The sequence below is a fragment of the Nansenia antarctica genome, assembly GCF_963989245.1.
Source record: "Nansenia antarctica genome assembly, chromosome: 14".
Taxonomy (NCBI): Eukaryota; Metazoa; Chordata; class Actinopteri; order Argentiniformes; family Microstomatidae; genus Nansenia; species Nansenia antarctica.
Genome location: NC_137684.1, coordinates 17951012 through 17970013, shown reverse-complemented (window position 1 = coordinate 17970013; position 19002 = coordinate 17951012). Strand labels below are relative to the sequence as shown.

The window sequence follows — 19002 nt, the reverse complement described above, 5'->3', positions numbered from 1 at the left end:
TTAGGCCGTCTCACTAATGAACCAGTCCATGACATCTTTATTGTTCTCTGCCACCCATTTGATATTAGTTCTGGTTCTCTCGATGGCCTGTTCCAATGCCAAGGTGCCTGAACCAAAACCAGTCTCTAAATTGTCCTCCTTGAATTTCTGGAGCTAAAATGAGAGAAGAAAAGTTGAATATCATTCTTGTTTTGTAGGAAGTCTATTTCTGCATAAACATTGATCAAATCAAATCAATAGTGTCCAATTCCACATTTATGAATCAATCAATGAGGTTCACCTCTTCAAGTTCAGCGGTTGTTGAGAATCTCGTGGTCACGCCACTTATCAGGCCGGCGAATGAGAATGATCCAACACCATAGCTAGGACATATGACAATCATACGTTACTAATGTTCAGCAGTATGGATGTGGTCTACAGATACCAAATATGTTTATATTTTGGGGGGCAAACTTACTCTGTGAACATGTACTTCCAATTGTCTCTCACAAAGTGCCAAGCCAATAATTGACCCTCCTTATTACCGGAGATAGAAACAATAACAGAGGTAGCATCCTGCTTACGGATCATGTTTGAGTCCAGGGTGTATTTGAGGTAGCTGCAATGAGGCAGTAGAGTGTCAGAAACTATATTTAATTAACACTCACACATATGCACACACACATACACACACACACACACACACACACACACACACACACACACACACACACACACACACACACACACACACACACCTCTTTAGGATCTCAGGGTCCTTTGTACAGGCCAGAGAAGACATCAGCTTGCCTGCTTCACTGGCTGTCGTGGCACTCTTGAACATCTTCCAACCAAAATCCCACTCACTGCTGCCCCCTGCTGCAATGGCACTGCAGTACACTGTTGTCCTCAAGTTAGGGTTTATCCTGATATAAAACCAACCCCCAGTTCAAAGGCGGTTTTATGGGTTGTAATTGTAAACAGCAAATTCCACAAGCTGTGTCATCACACACCAACCAACAACCAACAACAACAACAACCAACACACCTTGGTTGTGTGGCAATAAAATGGTCTTATATCATTTTGTATTGTGTATGCTCCCTAGTATCTAAGTGAATTGATAACAACTAAACTCACAGGTTGTTGGTAGGGTCGGTCATCCACTGTTGGTACCAGCTGGAGGTCAGGTTCAGACATTCCTCTACCCCAGTGCTGCAGGCCATCCTGATGGCATTCACCTGGCTGTATCTGGAAGGGTCATAACAGAGAGAGGAGGAACAACAAGGTATTCTTGTGGGTATTAGTTGTGTGTATTAGTTGTTTTGGGTATTAGTTCACAATCAAGTATCACTGTAGTGTAGTTGAGAGCCGTGAAGTGGAGAGTAGAGTTGGGGAAGGGCATGGAGTATGTTGTCAATCGTCAGGGCTCTTAGATCAGCATGCACATAGTAAGATATCCCAAAGGGATTTTATGAGCAACAGGTAATCATAGAATTTAGAGAGCCATACTGTATACGCCCTTTAGACCACACAGAATACACTGATCAACAATATATAAAAGTCACGCCCTAAAAATACACCCTGCCTCAATAACAAGTCGACTATAATAGCTATAAGTTATCAACACATCCCGCCTCCACCCCACTCACTGGTCAGTGTGGCCCTCAGGTACGTTACTCCAGTCTGATGTCACATTCTTGAAGTACAGAAACAGGGGTGTCACCTGAGTCTTTATATAAACCTACAAGAGAGGAACAGAGAATAGCATAGCAACTATTATTTAATTTATTTATTATTTATTTATTTATTTAAATAAATAAAAAGGGATGATTCATTGTCACAGGGATACAAAAATGAAAAACCGAGATTGAATAGCAAACTGCATTCATTCAAGTAGGATAAGTATTTATATCTCAAAATTGTCTTTATGATAATTTTCAAAATACAAGAATATTCAACCTGCATTGGCACAAATACGTCTGTTCGATCAAACATCAAGTAGAAATAATCCAGATTATTCAGAGCTGATTGCCACGGCATGTATTCCCTCTCGCTGGAGAGATATCTAGTTGTTCTCAGAGCTAGTGTTGTTTGAATGAGTTTTGCCCTGTAGATGGAAAGACCAGGTCAGATCAGGTAGTCATCAGAATACAATGTGAAAACTACTTTCCAAAATGCATTTGGTACATGTCGTTGCTGTGTAACATTTTGGTGGTCAAATCCCAACCTTGCAAGATTAAAAGCATCATCCACAAGTTGGGCCCTGTTGATAACTGGAATAACCTATAAAAAAGAATGAGACTTCACCATCAAACATCATATTCAAGTTATCATGTGCAGTCATAATTTAATGTTCAAGTATTAGCAGAATATTAACTTATCAACGTGAAGATGAATTATAAATCTTTATAAATAAATAATTTAAACTATATTTCACCTTGTGAGCACTGTTCAGTTGCATAAGGAGACGTTCCCAGTTGCCCAGGTCGTAGTTAACCCGGTAGTATCCAGTCACGTTGAGGTTGGCTAGGACCCACTCATCACTGCTTTTCATGTCAGTGGCGATGCCTGTAGTTAAGATACAGTATGCAGTGAGCTGATTCATTCACACATTCATATTTGCACACTATTTTCTAACTACACAGGATAGGGTTAAATACTCCATTATTGCATACATACAGTAAGGTCCGGAAATATTTGGGTTAGGGTTAGGGTTATCAGGGGTATCGACACAATTTTCATCCTTTTGGCTCTGTACACCACCACAATGGATTTGAAATTAAACAATCAATATGTGCTTTGAGTGCAGACTTTCAGCTTATTAATTTCTATATGTGCCTCCCCCTTTCTAAGGGACCAAAAGTAATTGGAAAATTGGCTGCTCAGCTGTTCCATGGCCAGGTGTGTGTATCATTATACATTATTATTGTATCATAACCCTCATTATTTCATTTACAAGGAGCAGATAAAAGGTCTAGAGTTCATTTCAAGTGTGGTAATTGCATTTGGAATCTGTTGCTGTGAACTCTCAATATGAGGTCCAAAGAGCTGTCTATCAATGAAGCAAGCCATCATTAGGCTGAAAAATCCCATCAGACCCATCAGAGAGATAGCAAAAACATTAGGTGTGGTCAGGTCAACTGTTTGGTACATTCTTAAAAATAAAGAACGCACTGGTGAGCTCAGCAACACCAAAAGACCCGGAAGACCACAGAAAACAACTGTGGTGGATGACAGAAGAATTGTTTCCCTGGTGAAGAAAAACCCCTTCACAACAGTTGGCCAGATCTAGAACACTCTCCAGGACGTAGGCGTATCTGTGTCAAAGTCAACAATCAAAAGAAGACTTCACCAGAGAGAATACAGAGGGTTCACCACAAGATGTAAACCATTGGTGAGTCTCAAAAACAGGAAGACCAGATTAGAGTTTGACAAAAAACATCTATAAAAGCCTGTACAGTTCTGGAACATCCTATGGACAGATGAGACAAAGATAAACATGTAACAGAATCATGGGAAGAGGAGAGTATGGAGAAGGAAAGGAACTGCTCATGATCCGAAGCATACCACCTCATCAGTGACGCATGGTGGTGGTAGTCTTATGACATGGGCATGTATGGCTGCTAATGGAACTGGTTCCCTTGTATTTATTGATGATGTGACTGCTGACAAAAGCAGCAGGATGAATTCTGAAGTGTTTTGGGCAATATTATCTGCTCTTATTCAGCCAAATGCTTCAGAAGTCATTGGACAACACTTTACAGTGCAGATGGACAATGACCTGAAGTATATTGCGAAAGCAACCAAAGAGCTTTTAAGGCAAAGAAGTGTAATGTTATGCAATGGCCAAGTCAATCCTGAATCCATGCATTTCACTTGCTGAAGACAAAACTGAAGTGAAAATGCCCCAAGAACAAGCAGGAACTGAAGACAGTTGCAGTAGAGGCCTGGCAGAGCATCACTAGGGATGAAATCCAGCGTCTGGTGATGTCTATGGGTTCCAGACTTCAGGCTGGATTGACTGCAAAGGATTTGCAACCAAGTATTAAAAGTGACAATTTGATTTATGATTGTTAGATTGTTCTTTTGGTCCCTTAAAAAAAGGGGGGGGGGGACACATGTAGAAACTGTTGTAATTCCTACACTGTACACCTGGTTTGGATGTAAATACCCTCAAAAGCACATCTTGATTGTTTTCATTTCAAGTTTTGTGGTGGTGTACAGAGCCAAAATGATGAAGATTCTGTCAGTGTCCAAATATATATGGACCTAACTGTATAGGGCAAGAATACAAAGTGTTACATATAATACTTGTAACAGGTTTTCTGTATCCAAACCATTCTTCTCCAAGAGCCATGTGTCTTTCTGATGTACTCCTGACTTCATCCATTTGATTGGTATCATCCATTCATAGCTGGGGGACAAAGATAAAGAAAACGTGTGTCAACAGACTAAGAGAGAGAGAGAGAGAGAGAGAGAGAGAGAGAGAGAGAGAGAGAGAGAGAGAGAGAGAGAGAGAGAGAGATTGGTGTAAGCAGTTTGAAAAATAACTATGTTTTTAAATCCTTGTAGGGGATAGGGGAGAGCACATGTGTACACTTCAGCGAAAAGGGTGGAGAATTGGGAAGCAATAATGGGCCTATGTTCTCCAGATTCTGGTTGCATTACCAACAAGATCAACCCCAGGCCAGGATCCTCATGGTGGTAACAAGTCAAAAAACACATACTTGAAATCAGATTGTCTATCCAAAACAGATTCAGGGTCCAGACGGAAGTGCTTCTGGGATATCTCTCCTGTGGTGGTCTCTATGGTAAGCACAGGGAAGCCCATCTGTAGAACCCAACGGTTCATGATGTCATGAACTCGATGAGGAAGTACTGTTCCAGTGGCATCTACTGCCTGCAAAAGAGGGCAACAGCATTATTACAAATCATAAGGCAATTTTCACATCAACCACTAAGGGGCAGCATTTAAATGTTTCCCAAACTCAGAGGAAATCTATAGGAAATCTATAATCTTCTATTATAAATCTACAATTGAATCTATACAAACTGTTGATTGTTTCTAAGGAACTTACCCTTTGTAGATGTTCCCATAGGTCTGTCCCCACGGTGTTGCCATAGGCAAAGTGGTTCAGGTAGCTCTGGAAACAAAAGATGAGTTTAGAAAAGATAGTTATAACCGGGGGTGGCTGTGGCTCAGCCAGTCAAGCTGGCGCCTAATGATCGTAAGCTCGGAGGTTCAAATCCCAGCTGGCCACGTGTCGAAGTGTCCTTGAGCGATGCACTGAACCCCTAATTGCTCACCTTCAATGGCTCTGACCCCTTGTCAGAGAGCATAAAATACATTTTGTTGTACTCTGTGCAATGACAAAGGACCTTCTTCTTCTATTAACATATTTCAGCATGATTCATATGACTTTACTTTTGAGACAAGGCCCAGAGCAGTCACTCGCTGATTAAATACATACGCTGAGTCCCTGGACGAAGACTGGCTCACTTAGGAAATCAGACAGCATTCTCAGTACGGCTGCCCCCTAGTGAGAGAGAGACGGAGAGACAGACAGACAGACAGACAGAGAGACAGACAGACAACGAGTGAGAGAGAGAGAGAGAGAGAGAGAGAGAGAGAGAGAGAGAGAGACGGAGAAACAGACAGACAGACAGACAAAGAGTGAGAGAGAGAGAGAGAGAGAGAGACGGAGAGACAGACAGACAGACAGACAATGAGTGAGAGAGAGAGAGAGAGAGAGAGAGAGAGAGAGAGAGAGAGACGGAGAAACAGACAGACAGACAGACAAAGAGTGAGAGAGAGAGAGAGAGAGAGAGAGAGACGGAGAAACAGACAGACAGACAGACAAAGAGTGAGAGAGAGAGAAAGACAGACAGAGAGAGGGGGGGGGGGAGGGAGATGGAGAGATGATATACAGTGTTAGATACAGTATAATATCCTATGTCACGCTAACAAGCATCATCTAAGAAAGCTTTGCCTGTTCTAAGATTACCTTGCTGTAAGAGATGACATCAAACTGCTCCATGATCTGTTCAGGCTTAATGATCTCATCCTCTTTAGAGGACAGGGGGTGAGAGGAGGCCAGGGCATCTACTGAAAACACCCTGTGTATGTCGTCTAGAACGATCAGGTCTTTCTGTGAAGAAGAGAGAGATAGGTGTACTATAGTATAAGGCTCACACAATACTAACATAACATCCCCCAAGATTTTGTGGCAACTTCATCAGACGCTAAGGACAAGAAAATGTATGACCGTATTGTGGTTTTAAAGCCATTGCATTGTTGCAAGTAGTGAAGAGTTTGGCTATAATTCAATCAATGTGGATGAGTGGGTGTTTTGGGAATTCAAGAGAGAGAGAACTCACTATATTCCATGTAGGTTCAGCATGATCTGCCCCCAGGTATGACACGTAGGACGCAAAGCCCTCATTTAGCCAGACCTCATTCCACCACCTCAGTGTCACAAGGTTCCCAAACCACTGGGAGAGAAATCAATCAGTCACATCACAGACAACAATGAAATGAAATTGATTCATTGATCTGATACCACAGTAACCCTTTATTAACCCCAGGACAGTCTGGACGGATTGTATGGCAGCTAGTGCTGAGGCACAAACATGTACATTTCAAGCCTGCAAACTGTGACACTTTAAATAACGTGAAAAAATACTTTTGTGCAATATGACAACCCTAGTTGACTATCTGTGCAGTATAGTACAGTGGATTGTGTACATAGCCTTTATTTATGTAAACCAGCTCCTTACCTTCTTGTGATTTTATTCTTTTTCTAAAAGTTTATTTTTTCTTTTTTTCTTCCCTTTCCTAACACCAGGGGAGCCACCCCTCCTAAATTTCGTTGTTTGGTACCTGTACTGTAGCAATGACAATAAAGTCCATTCATTCATTCATTCATTCATTCATTCATTCATTCATTCATCACCACCATGTTCTTGTTGTAAGTGTCATAACAGATCAAGGTGTCAAACGAGCGATGCCGAATAACTACAACATAACTCAAAGTACTATAGTGACGTTACAAAAGCATACTGTAGGGCGCTTAGGTGGCGTAGCGGGTTAAGCGCTGACCATGTAACCGCAGGGTCCCCGGTTCGATTCCGGCCGCGGACATATCCTGCATGTCATCCCTTCTCTCTCTCTCTCTCTCACCAATCCTTCCTGTCATAATCTCTACTATATCTGTCATTAAAAAGAAAAATATGAGTGGGACTGCCCCACTCAGAAAAAATAACAAAACAAAAAAAAAGCATACTGTAGTGCTTTGTGGTAACATGAAGATACTCACGCCCTGCTCACTATGTGGTACAGTACTATCGTTTCTGATACCCGTTTGCCTAGGTGACTGTGTGGCAACATTTATAACATTGTCAGTGGACTAAAGTACCATGTGAGCCAGTTCGTGTGCTATGATGGTAGCTGTTATCTCCTTGTTGCCATTAGAAGACGTTCTAGGATCATACAGCAGGTGTGTTTCTCTGTAGGTAACTAGTCCCCAGTTCTCCATGGCCCCAAAGTAGAAGTCAGGTATAGCAATCTGGTCTACGGGCAGGAAGTTTGAAAAGAAGCACAGAAATTATTATCTAACAGTCAATTGTAAAGCCACTACTTACTAATGAACTGTGCAAAATCATGTGATTCCAAAGTTATTTCTAGAGTAATTACACAAAGACCTGGACAACATAATGTGTACTGCAAGGTGTGTTATCAAACTCTCACCTGACTTGGAGAGAGGGTAGGTGGTGTCATAATACACCTCAAAGAAGGTGAGGATCGGTCCAGTGAGATTAAGGGCATACTCTCCATGTCCCTCACTGATGGCTCTCCTACGAGCCCAGATACGAATCTGCACAGACAGACAGGGAGACACTCACACACCTCTCACTGATACAGTGTAGGCATAACTGATAAGGATGAGCTGGCTAAGATCAACCTCTCTTTGAATGAGGCACATGTAGCCATGGGTAGGAAAAAGTGATGGGAGTTTATCGTGCCATATATCCCAAAGGGAGTTAATACACCGAAATAAAACCTACTGTACATAATTCAATTATCAAAAGGTTACATAATGGGGCTATTGTTGGGTCAGCACAAGTGATTGTTTTACATATTTTTTGTTGTGTCGGCACAAGTGGTGTAGAACTCAGTTGCAATGTACAGGTATTTCAGAAATCACTTCACTTCCACTAGGGGTTCACATTGTGATTGAGTTAATTGATTGTTTTTGGGGAACACGTTCTGAAGCTCTCTTACGTAAGCACATGTAGGGGTATGCTACAGGTGACATTGCAATTGCTCCCATAAGTCCATAGATTGAGCAAGTGGAGCTACAGCATTGTTTTGTTTTGTCGTTGATGTTGTTGCTGTTTCTGTTGCTGTTGTTGCTGCTTCTATACATATTAAACTGATTCAAAAATCACATTTTATATCATTACCAAGATGGCTCCCTCTCGAGTGCTGATGAATGAGTAGTCACTGACTATCAGGGCCAGAAGATAGGTGGACATTTTCTTGGTGGGCTCAAACTTAGTTTGGGTGACATCCTCAGCATTGATGGTGGTGTTGACTATCTCTGAACAAAAGTAAAAGAAGATAGATAGATAGATAGATAGATAGATAGATAGATAGATAGATAGATAGATAGATAGATAGATAGATAGATAGATAGATAGATAGATAGATATAGTAGAAGTAGTATTTATGAGCACAGATGGGTACCCTATTCTTTCAAAACAATTATAAATGATTAAAGGATTACCAAAAATACAAAATAAAAACAGTATTTTGCTGCATACAGTATATGGAAACTGTAACTCCTCCTTGATAGCCTAAAATCTATATATTTTTAACTTACCTTCCTCCATGCCGTTAGACAGGGCCACAGTCCCCCGGGGATGGATGAGAGTGATGTGGAAGATAGCCTTCATAGCAGGTTCATCAAAGCAGGGGAAGGTTTTCCTGGCATGAGTTGGATGCATCTGAGAGGTAGCCACAATCCTGTAAAGGACAAGAACGGTCTGACCATTATACTTTCTGGGCCTGACCATGAAGAAAAACCTGATCGAATTTGACTTATAGTGGATGTATGCAAGCTGACTGGGATAAGAACCTGGGGCTTCTGCTCACCAACCACCCACCTTAGCATGAGCTAGGCATGGATGTGAGAAAGGAAAGCTACTAAAGAATCAAGATGTGAATAACATGGATGTTGTCTGGCTATCAAAATGTCCCACCCAGTGATCACAATGGTCATTCATTACCTTGACTGTTCAAAGGTTGAATAAGCATGTATTGTTTACTGTTGAATGACCGTGCGAATGACCATGTGTTCAAGTTCCATGTGACTTGGTTCCTGTTTTTGAAAGGACATCTCTCTGCTGATATTCTCAGCATTTCCTATACTGTTCACACTTTCACTTTTATATTTACAATGTAACCTAAATGATTAGATATATATCTATACAGTATAGTAAGACTGAAGTTAACAAATTGGATGAGTGATGAATGTAAGAGGTGATCTATGGGTGCTTTTTAATTTATTTTTAATTTTAATTTTAGATTTTGTCCTTTCGATTCGATTCGAGTCGAGAAATGTGTTGACCAAATGTGACAATATGAAAAATTCAATAATATATATATATACAGTAATTAAGGCTCTATGTTTTACTGATTAGACTGATTAGATCTAACCGTGCTGTACATAACAGAGGATAATCATTGCTAAGATTCTACTGACTCACTTTCGAACTCCGTCCTCCTCATATTCGCTCCTGTAGAACCCTTCTAGGTCGTCAGCCAACTCCCCTTCAAACTCTGTGTCCAGCTGGTAGAATTTTCCGACTGACAACTTGCCGCTCAGCTCTAACACCAAGAACTGTGTCTGTACGTGTAGCCAGGAGTTCTTTGTAGTTGGTGCAGCTATTCCCCCAAGACCAGAGAGCACTGCTAGATGCCCACTGTATATGGTGTAGTTGAGCTTGTTGGAGTGGATGAGGATCAGGTCTGTCTCCTTCAGGCATTGGAACACCACAGAGGATTTCCCTGTGAAGATGTAGAGGCCCTGGGTGTTGGGGACCAGCCGAGGCCACAGGGTGACGTTATAGTGGTCGGGCACCAGAGCATCGGGGAGACGGTATTTGTCCCAAGGAGCGTCGACACTGCCGTCGTCCGTGAGGGCAACAACCCATAACGTAACGATGGTCGCCACGGAGACGGCTCCCAAAACTATGCAGATAATGCACAGTTTGCTCACTGCGCAGCCTTTCTCCATGTCTGACTGAAGCAACACCCCCAAGAGAGACTAGACTATGGCTAGGGCTTGTCTCTGCCTTACTCAGACTTCTCTCCCACCAAAATCAATAGTTGATGTATTCAAATAGTAGGCCTATGGCGTTCGAGGGTGGGGAAATGCTGATAAAAGTATGCCTAAGTTAGAGATGTATGATAAGAGTGAACAATTGGCTGCAATAACTTTTTATTGTGTAGTTCTGACAGCATCAGACATGTTTACATGTTCATCAATCACCATGTGGCTTACAGTATATGATAGGATGGTCATAGAACTAGGGGCCACCCATGGGGTTACAAATACACAATAGGCTGTTGGTGGAACAGAATGACAGATGGTATCAAACATACAGTATATCAAAAACATGCGTTTGGTCTTCCTCTTTCCATTCCTTGCATTACAATGAGCCTATCCTCTGATATCTCTGTCCCACCAGCCTCCCCTGCAAAAGGCTTATGTCACCATGTCATCACAACCATAATATCCTGGTACAGTTGCCTCTTGGTAGTGCTAGCCCTTGATGAATCTATTACCCTTGAATGTAAACGTATCAATTTATTTCCTGTAATCTGAACGTTCATTAGAAGAAGAATTAGCCACAGTGGGTACAACAGGAGGAAAAGTGTCAAACAAATAACTTTATTATTTCCACAAATATAAACTACAGTATTTAAAAACAAATCAACATACAGTAGTAGAGAGTTATTGTGTTTCAATATCTACACATGTTATGAGTCAGCTGACATTAAAGTATCATGATGAAATACTAAAAAGGGCCACGCTCTATAGAGTATATACTGTGTATAACAGTAATATATAATATATACTGTATATAACAGCAAAACAAAAGCAGAGGATTTCAATTCATACAGTACAAAGAATTTGAATCATTTCCCCACAGTATACAGAGCAGTTCTGAAATCCAGTTGCTCTGTGACTTCAAGAATAATATATGGCGTTAACCATTGGAGACTAAATCCCCCCCAAAATACCATCATAGCAAAAACCATGGCCCTTTGTGAGATCTGAAATAATAAATAAATGGACTAAATATCTACTGTGCTGTAATGTGTGTGCGTCGTGATTATAGTGCAGCCTTGAACCAATCCATTACTGTCTGCTTGTTCTCTTGCACCCATTTGATGTTGGCTGTGGTTTTCTCGACGGCCTGTTGCACTGCCAAGGTGCCAGAGCCAAAACCAACCTCTGAGTTGTCCTCCTGGAACTGCTTGAGCTGGAGAGAAGAAACATGATGTCACTATTATTGCTACATTGCTACAACACAATATGGCTGGTACAATTCAACAGGTTTGACAAAGAGTTCGAAAAAAACGGTGTACCTACCTGTTTAAGCTCGAATTCTGTTGAAAACCTCTCGGTCACACCATTGATGAGATTTGAGAATGAGAAAGATCCACCACCATACCTAGATGAGAATAACAGAACATGATAAGGCGTTTGATCCAATATCAATAGATCACATTTGATCACTGTGTTTTTGTTTTCTGTCATATCATTGCTGCATGTTAATCTGTGTTTGTGATGTTTGTACTGTATGTTCAGTAACTGTAAGTTATGGAAAAACGTTATTAATACATGTCCTGAAACGATGACTACAACATGTGTTTAAACTCACTGAGTGAAGATGTACGTCCATCTGTCTCTGACAAAGTCCCAGGCCAGAGACTGACCGACAACGTTACTGGAGATGTAAATAATGGTGGAGGTGGCATCTTGCTTGCGAATTTTGTCAGCATCCAAGGTATATTCTAGGTACCTAAAGTAGAAAACATAGGGTGGGACAGTGAAGCAACTCAAAAAAACAATTGTCTTTTTAAAGCACATCTGCTTGAAGTTTGGACACACTTGAGTGACACGTAAGTCACATGCAAACAATATTGATGACTTACTACTTATACTACTACTTACTACTTACTACTTATATATTGGTTACTTTTGTGTTACTTTTGTGTGCAAACAGACAAATAGATATGAATCAGTTTTAAGATATTAATATATTTGACCAGTCTGGTCATGGAAACTCTTGGAGACTGACCTGTTGAGTAGCCAGGGCTGCTTGGTACAGGCCAAAGCATAGCGAATCTTGTCTGCTTCACTAGCAATGGTGGCAGTGTTGAACTGTTCCCAAGCGAAATCCCACTCTGCGGCGCCCCCTGCTTCGATAGCACTGCAGTACACTGTCGTTCTCAAATTGGGGTGAATCCTGATGAATATTTAATAATAATCAATCAATATGTTGACATTAGAACAGGTATGGCATCATTGCATCCTACATACCATGTATCACTTAATTAACAAATCATGATATTGGCTGTTAGTTATAGATATTCAAAAATGAAGGTGAGTTGTATTGAGGTACTGCTTTACTTACGGATTGTTGTCAGGGTTGAGCATCCAGTCATTGTACCAGCCTGTAGTCAGATCCTGACACTCCTGCACTCCAGTGCTGCAGGCCATCCTGATGGCATTCACTTGGTTATACCTGGGAACAGGTAGATAGAACAGTGGATGGGGTTAAGGACTGCAGACTGTGTATGGACTCAAAGAGAAAAAGTGGAATAGGATTATTATGAAATATTGTTGATTAACTCACTGGTCCAAGTGTCCATCGGGTACTTTGGTCCAGTCTGAAGTGATGTTTTTGAAGTGATTAAATAGTGGTTCCACTTGTTTTTTCAGGTAGGCCTAAAAGATAGAAATTAAGGATAGAAAGATGATCGAAAAGATTGATAGAGTAGAGTTCTGCCTTATTTATTTATTTAGACCTTTTACAAGTAAGTCAATAAATAACAACATATTGGATATTAATATTTATCATTTGTATTATTAGCTATATTGCCACAGTGCTGTAAAAAATAATAATAAACAAACCTGCATATCCCCATAGACTTCAGTTCGATCGAACATGAGGTAGAAGTAGTCCAGGTTGTCCAACGCTGACTCCCAAGGCATGTACTCTGTTTCTCCAATAAGATACGTGGTTGTTTCCAGGGCCCAAACTGTAGGGATTATTTTTGCCCTGCATGAAAAGAATAAATGGTTTTATAGAGTGTGTTACATGAATGTAATATCAAATGAATGTCTTATTGCTTATTTCTTGCAGAAAACTGTCCTGTGTGATATCATTCTCACTCACCTTGCAAGGTTAAAAGCATCATCCACTAATTGAGCTCTGTTGACAACTGGAATAGACTGGAAAAGACATATCAAGATTAGTATCAGCATTCCCACCAGTTTCCTTATTATTTAAGATGTATTTCAAAGAGTCATTCAGTCAGACAGAGAGGTAACACCTAGTTCAACCAACAGGCTATTGTTGGCTGGTGAATGATCTTTGTGATAAGAAACATGCGAACATCAATAACTAAATTTTTCCACCCTTCTCCTAAACTTTAGGACCTAAGGTATACACTTGTGTACTTTCTCACATGCATTAACATGGAAATGGATTGGTGTAAGAGCCCATGCTTCGACCAGTCATTATGCTTTTAAATGATTGTTGGATGTAAAAAAGTGCATTCTTCCGGAGAGGGTGGAGAAATTAGTTAATAGGTTTCATGTATAGTACCGGACGAGTGAGAGGGTCTCTCAGTGCAGTGATGAGGCGGTTCCAGTTGGCGTCATCATAGTTAACTCTGTAGTATCCAGGGACATTGAGATTGGCCAGCACCCATTGGTTCCCAGTCACTTTCATTTCTACATTAGTAACTTAATATCAAGAGACAAAAGAGAAATCAGTCATATAACACGTAAAGGTGTTCATAAGCTCAACAATTCTCACTATTTTAGACTTTCTGGAAATAGGACTTATGATTAACCAATCTCCTTCCATTCATATTGTCATTACATTTACATGTTTGGCATTTAGCAGACGTCTTTATCCAAAGCGAAGTAAGTGTATAATCTATCCATCAGTCATCGAAAGATTGATCATTACTTTAAATAAACTCAGTCAATTGCACAGATTTCCATATTATAGCATCTTGATACATACAGGTTTTATCTTCTAGCCATGTTGTACTCTCTGCCGCTCCATCTTTCCTCCACTTGATTGGAACTATCCACACATAACTGGGGGTGGGGGGGAAATCTTGTTAGAATTTGATTTAGCACACTCAGGGCCTGATTCACTAAGTGTTTGCAAAATTGAAAATGAAGTGAAAATTGCATATTCATAATTTTTTTCCAAAGGAAATTCAACATAAAAGGTAGAACAAACAAAGTAAAAAAAAGAAAGAAAAAAAAAGTTAACAGAAGGAAGGAGACAATTGAATAAACAAAAATGAAGGCAGTTCCATGTTCAGTTTAGTTTTTTAGTCATGTTTCATGGCTGCTTTCAATCGTACTTGAATTCAGATGCTGGAGGTACACCAGAGTCAGGGTCCAATAGGAAGTGCTCCTGGGTTATCTGTCCTGTAGCAGTGTTTATGGTCACCACAGGGAAGCCCATCTGAAGAACCCAGCGGTTCATGATGTCATTTACACTCTGGGGAAGATCGGTGCCAGTGGCATCTACAGCCTATAGAGGGAGACACAGTACTTCATGGTTAAGAAACAGAAACACAAGAAGAAGGTGATACTTTTCCAATAAAGATGTCAAGATTTTAATGCAAAGTTCCCACCAATACTATTATACTGTTACTATGTTTCATCAAATGATATCTGTTCTATTTGTTGATCTGAGTTTATTATAGATTTGATGATCTGATCTTTTTTTGTGGACAGTAAGGAGACTTGCCATTTGGAGGTGATGCCAAAGATCTGTGTAGACTGTATTACCATAGGCAAACGCTGTCAGGTACGTCTGTGAGAAAAACAAAAGGTCTGTGTTACGATAGACAAATGTATTAAGATAGGCTTAAAAGTCTGTAGAAAAAGCAAACATGTTTCTTGACATTACTTATAGGGACGGCTGTGTAAATGTATAATATCTGAATGCTGAATTATGTGGAAATGTGATATCTTAAGAGTTCTTACACTGAGTCCTTGAGAGAAGACATCTTCAGACAGGAAATCTGACAGCATCCTCAACACTGCTGCTCCCTATAGTGGTGGAAAGTACACAATATGCTGATGTGATATGAAGATATTATGATCAAAATGAAATAAAAGAGGGACAAATCAGAGTCATCATTCATGGCGCTGATATACTGTATGTTATTTTCAAAGATCATGTTATATCCAATAGATATGGACTTGAGCATACTCTACCTTGCTGTAAGAGATGGCATCGAACAGCTCACTGATCTGCTCCGGCTTCTGGATGTCCTCTTCTTTGGAGGACAGGGGGTGAGAAGAGACCAGGGCATCGATTGCAAACACCCGGTGCATGTCACCCAAAACGATCAGGTCTTTCTGTGGAGATGGGGTAAGGGCATGATCACACACTGAGGGAATGACAGAGATGTCTATCCACTCCATATAGACAAGAGTCTCACTTACCAAGATTATGTAGACTATTCAGTCACTTGCTCCTGATTTATTGTGATCAGTTTTGGTTTGTTCAGCCAAAATATGTACAGTGTACACCTATATTATACAACATATTCATACATAGACACTGTACTAGTGTCAGAAAGCAGTAGGCCCTATTTGGCATACAAGGATAGGAGGTTGATGAGATGGATGAAAGAGATGATTGAAACACAAAGGCTTACAATGTTCCAGTCAGGTTCAACGTTGTCTGCCCCAAGGTATTCTACGTAGGAGGCAAAGCCCTCATTCAGCCACAGGTCGTTCCACCACTTCAGTGTCACAAGGTTCCCAAACCACTAATGGAGAGAGATCACCATGAAATAAAATACAACACAGGTACACTCCCATTTAAATTCACTAGCTAAATCAATCGCATTGAGAGGCTAGAGGCAATGACTTGATTTATGTTCATCTCAATGTGACGAAATGTGAAACCAAAAATGAATATACCCTCTAGAATCTAAAATACTTTTGAAAAACTTTTTTTCAATAAATATGAAAAAAGATCTACTGTATATACCATGTGGGCCAGTTCATGGGCAATAATGGTGGCAATCCTTTCTTTGTTTGAGTTTGAGGACATTTTGGCGTCGTACAAGAGGGCTGTTTCTCTGTAGGTGATGAGGCCCCAGTTCTCCATAGCACCAGCATTGAAGTCAGGCAAAGCAATCTGGTCTGGAAGACAGAAGATTAAAATAAAGACTAGTTTCATACACTATGTTTACAGTAATTCCACAAATAAAGACATAGAAGCAATGACATCGATTTCATTTCACACATACGGTACAAGACAAAGAGAAGTAGAGGCCATGTAACGGTTATGAACGAAGGGTCATTCGGTTTGATCAGTCAATGATTGACAGCAGCGTTAAATACGTTCCTGATGTTTATCATTAAAGATGTGAGAAATTCAGTCTTTGTCGAAATCTTACCTGATTTGGGTAGAGGGTAGGGAGACTTGTAATAGTCTTCAAAGAACTTGAGGATTGGTCCAGTTTGATTGAGGGCGTACTCTCCTTGTCCCTCAAGAATAGCATTTTTACGGGCAAAGATTCTGATCTGCATAAAAAATATCAATATTATATTTAATTCTGTAAATGACCGATCATCGACCCAATGACATCTACATCATGAATTTTTTTAAATAATAATTTGATCATTCAGATTGTAAGATTATCATATCATATACATTTGAAGTGAGTGGTCATGGTATGATTTTTGCATTTTTTGCATTTTTGTATTTTCCTTGAATCCATATATAACTTTTGATATTTTAATGAACAGGTAAAAGACATTACCAAGACACCGCCTTCCGTGCTGTTAATGAAGTCGAACTCACTGACAATAAATGCAAGCAAGTACGTTGACATTTTCTTTGTCTCATCAAATTTTGTTATGGTGACGTCCATGTTCTCCATTACATCATCAACGGGGGCTGAACAAGAATAAAACAGACACTTAAAGAGAGCAGGCATGCTTCATGGTTTTAGAAAGAAACGTCAGCGACAAGAAATAACATCAGTACAAGTAATGAACAAGCCTCATTTCTGCATAGTGTTTTTGCCTTGAATTTTGTTATGAAATATTGTGTTCTTCTCAAAGATCGAGTATGTTTCGTTATACAGTTACTTCACCTGTATAGTAACACTGTAACTAGCCAATTAATAACATTGTATTAACATGTTCTTCCATAGTACAGTAATTGCTTTGCCCTGGGGTTGATCAGTTAGTAATGGGACAAGGACCATTCCTTACAGCACATTAACATTACAGAACATTACAGCTTCTGCGTATGAGTCCACAGTGCCTCGGACATGCAGGAGACAGTGTGCTCTAAGCCTGTGTGCAGTACTGACCCTGCTCCATGCCGTTAGACAGGGCTACAGTCCCCCGGGGATGGATGAGAGTGATGTTGAAGATAGCCTTCATAGCAGGTTCATCAAAGCAGGGGAAGGCTTTCCTGGCATCGGTCGGCTGCATCTGAGTGGTGGCAACAACCCTGAAAGAAATGATGTGAACGATCAGAACTGTCTCTTGAGTTTCTATTATTCAGTAGAGCCTGGGAAATATGGATTGATTTTTTTAAACATTATGTTATAGAGTTTTCTATTTAAAGCTAAATGCACCTGATGTAGCCTATCTAAGATACTTCAGGCTGAAACTTACTTCCGAACTCCATCCTCGACGTATTCACTCCTGTAAAAGCCTCCCAAGTCATCTGCCAGCTCCCCAACAAATACAGTCTCCAGCAGGTAGAATTCTCCAACTGCCAACTTGCCATTCAGCTGCAGCACCAAGAACTGAGTCGGCACCTGTAGCCAGGATCTGGATATACCTGGGACGGTTACAGTACCGTTCCAGTTAGAAAGTTTGGCAAGCTGACCATTGCTTAGAGTGTAGTTGAGCTTGTTGGAGTGGATGAGGATCAGGTCTGTCTCCTTCAGGCATTGGAACACCACAGAGGATTCCCCTGTGAAGATGTAGAGGCCCTGGGGGTTGGGGACCAGCCGAGGCCACAGGGTGAGAGTGTAGTGGTCAGGCATCAGGCTGTCAGGGAGACGGTACTTGTCCCACACTTCGTTCGAGGGTGTTGGCGTGGTGACCGGTGGCTTGACGGTGGAGCCACCATTGGTCGGGCTGACCGCCTCATCGTTTTTAGCCTTCTCTTGAGAGTAAACGACTGACAAAGCAATGATGGTGGCCAATGAGGCGGCCCCTAAAACTATGCCCACCGCCCCAACTGCCTTGGTGATATAGAAGCCTTTCCCCATGTTCAGCTGGAAGGGAACTACAGCGTGAAAGAGCCTGTGTGGTGACTGTGCAGCTTTGTATGAATACCATGAGTGGACTCTCCTCCTCCCACTGGGGGTAATGGCTGATTCATTAACTCAGAGTAGATCTGGTGGAGGGCATGACCAAGGATGTACAGTTATCTCTGTTATAACGGTGATATAATTCTATACATAATGCGCATGGTTTGTCCTCGCATTATGTTTAGAAAACAAGAGGTATTACTATCCTGAAGAGAGGATTTTCCCAGTAAAGACACGATTAAGAGATTAGAATGTAAGCAAGATGTCACCTTTCCTTCACATTGTGAAGTCAAATCTTGTAAATGCTGTCTATTCATTTATCATAATGTGTGATAGGGAATACAGTATGTCTGTATGTTTCTGTGTGATGGTTAGTTGAGTATTAGTTGACTCAACC

At 40.7% G+C, this 19002-nt stretch overlaps 2 protein-coding genes across 2 annotated transcripts; both read right to left on the bottom strand.

Moving 5' to 3' along the window:
* Nucleotides 1–10278, bottom strand: LOC308169921 (aminopeptidase N-like; the record flags this gene model as incomplete). Its single annotated transcript, XM_080544654.1, has 20 exons — nucleotides 1–153; nucleotides 281–362; nucleotides 458–598; nucleotides 738–905; nucleotides 1118–1228; nucleotides 1630–1721; nucleotides 1940–2087; nucleotides 2208–2263; nucleotides 2418–2548; nucleotides 4318–4394; nucleotides 4708–4880; nucleotides 5059–5124; nucleotides 5452–5517; nucleotides 5986–6129; nucleotides 6359–6472; nucleotides 7396–7550; nucleotides 7728–7854; nucleotides 8444–8580; nucleotides 8863–9005; nucleotides 9749–10278. The coding sequence occupies 20 exons, from the start codon at nucleotides 10276–10278 to the stop codon at nucleotides 1–3; spliced, it is 2814 nt and encodes a 937-aa protein (XP_080400780.1).
* A 1102-nt stretch (nucleotides 10279–11380) lies between these two features.
* Nucleotides 11381–18563, bottom strand: LOC308169920 (aminopeptidase N-like; the record flags this gene model as incomplete). Its single annotated transcript, XM_080544653.1, has 20 exons — nucleotides 11381–11530; nucleotides 11641–11722; nucleotides 11933–12073; nucleotides 12353–12520; nucleotides 12689–12799; nucleotides 12911–13002; nucleotides 13189–13336; nucleotides 13454–13509; nucleotides 13886–14025; nucleotides 14312–14388; nucleotides 14664–14836; nucleotides 15056–15121; nucleotides 15295–15360; nucleotides 15529–15672; nucleotides 15975–16088; nucleotides 16313–16467; nucleotides 16725–16851; nucleotides 17091–17227; nucleotides 17649–17791; nucleotides 17959–18563. 20 exons carry the CDS (start codon nucleotides 18561–18563, stop codon nucleotides 11381–11383), a joined length of 2895 nt encoding a protein of 964 aa, XP_080400779.1.
* Between the last annotated feature and the right edge of the window lie 439 nt (nucleotides 18564–19002).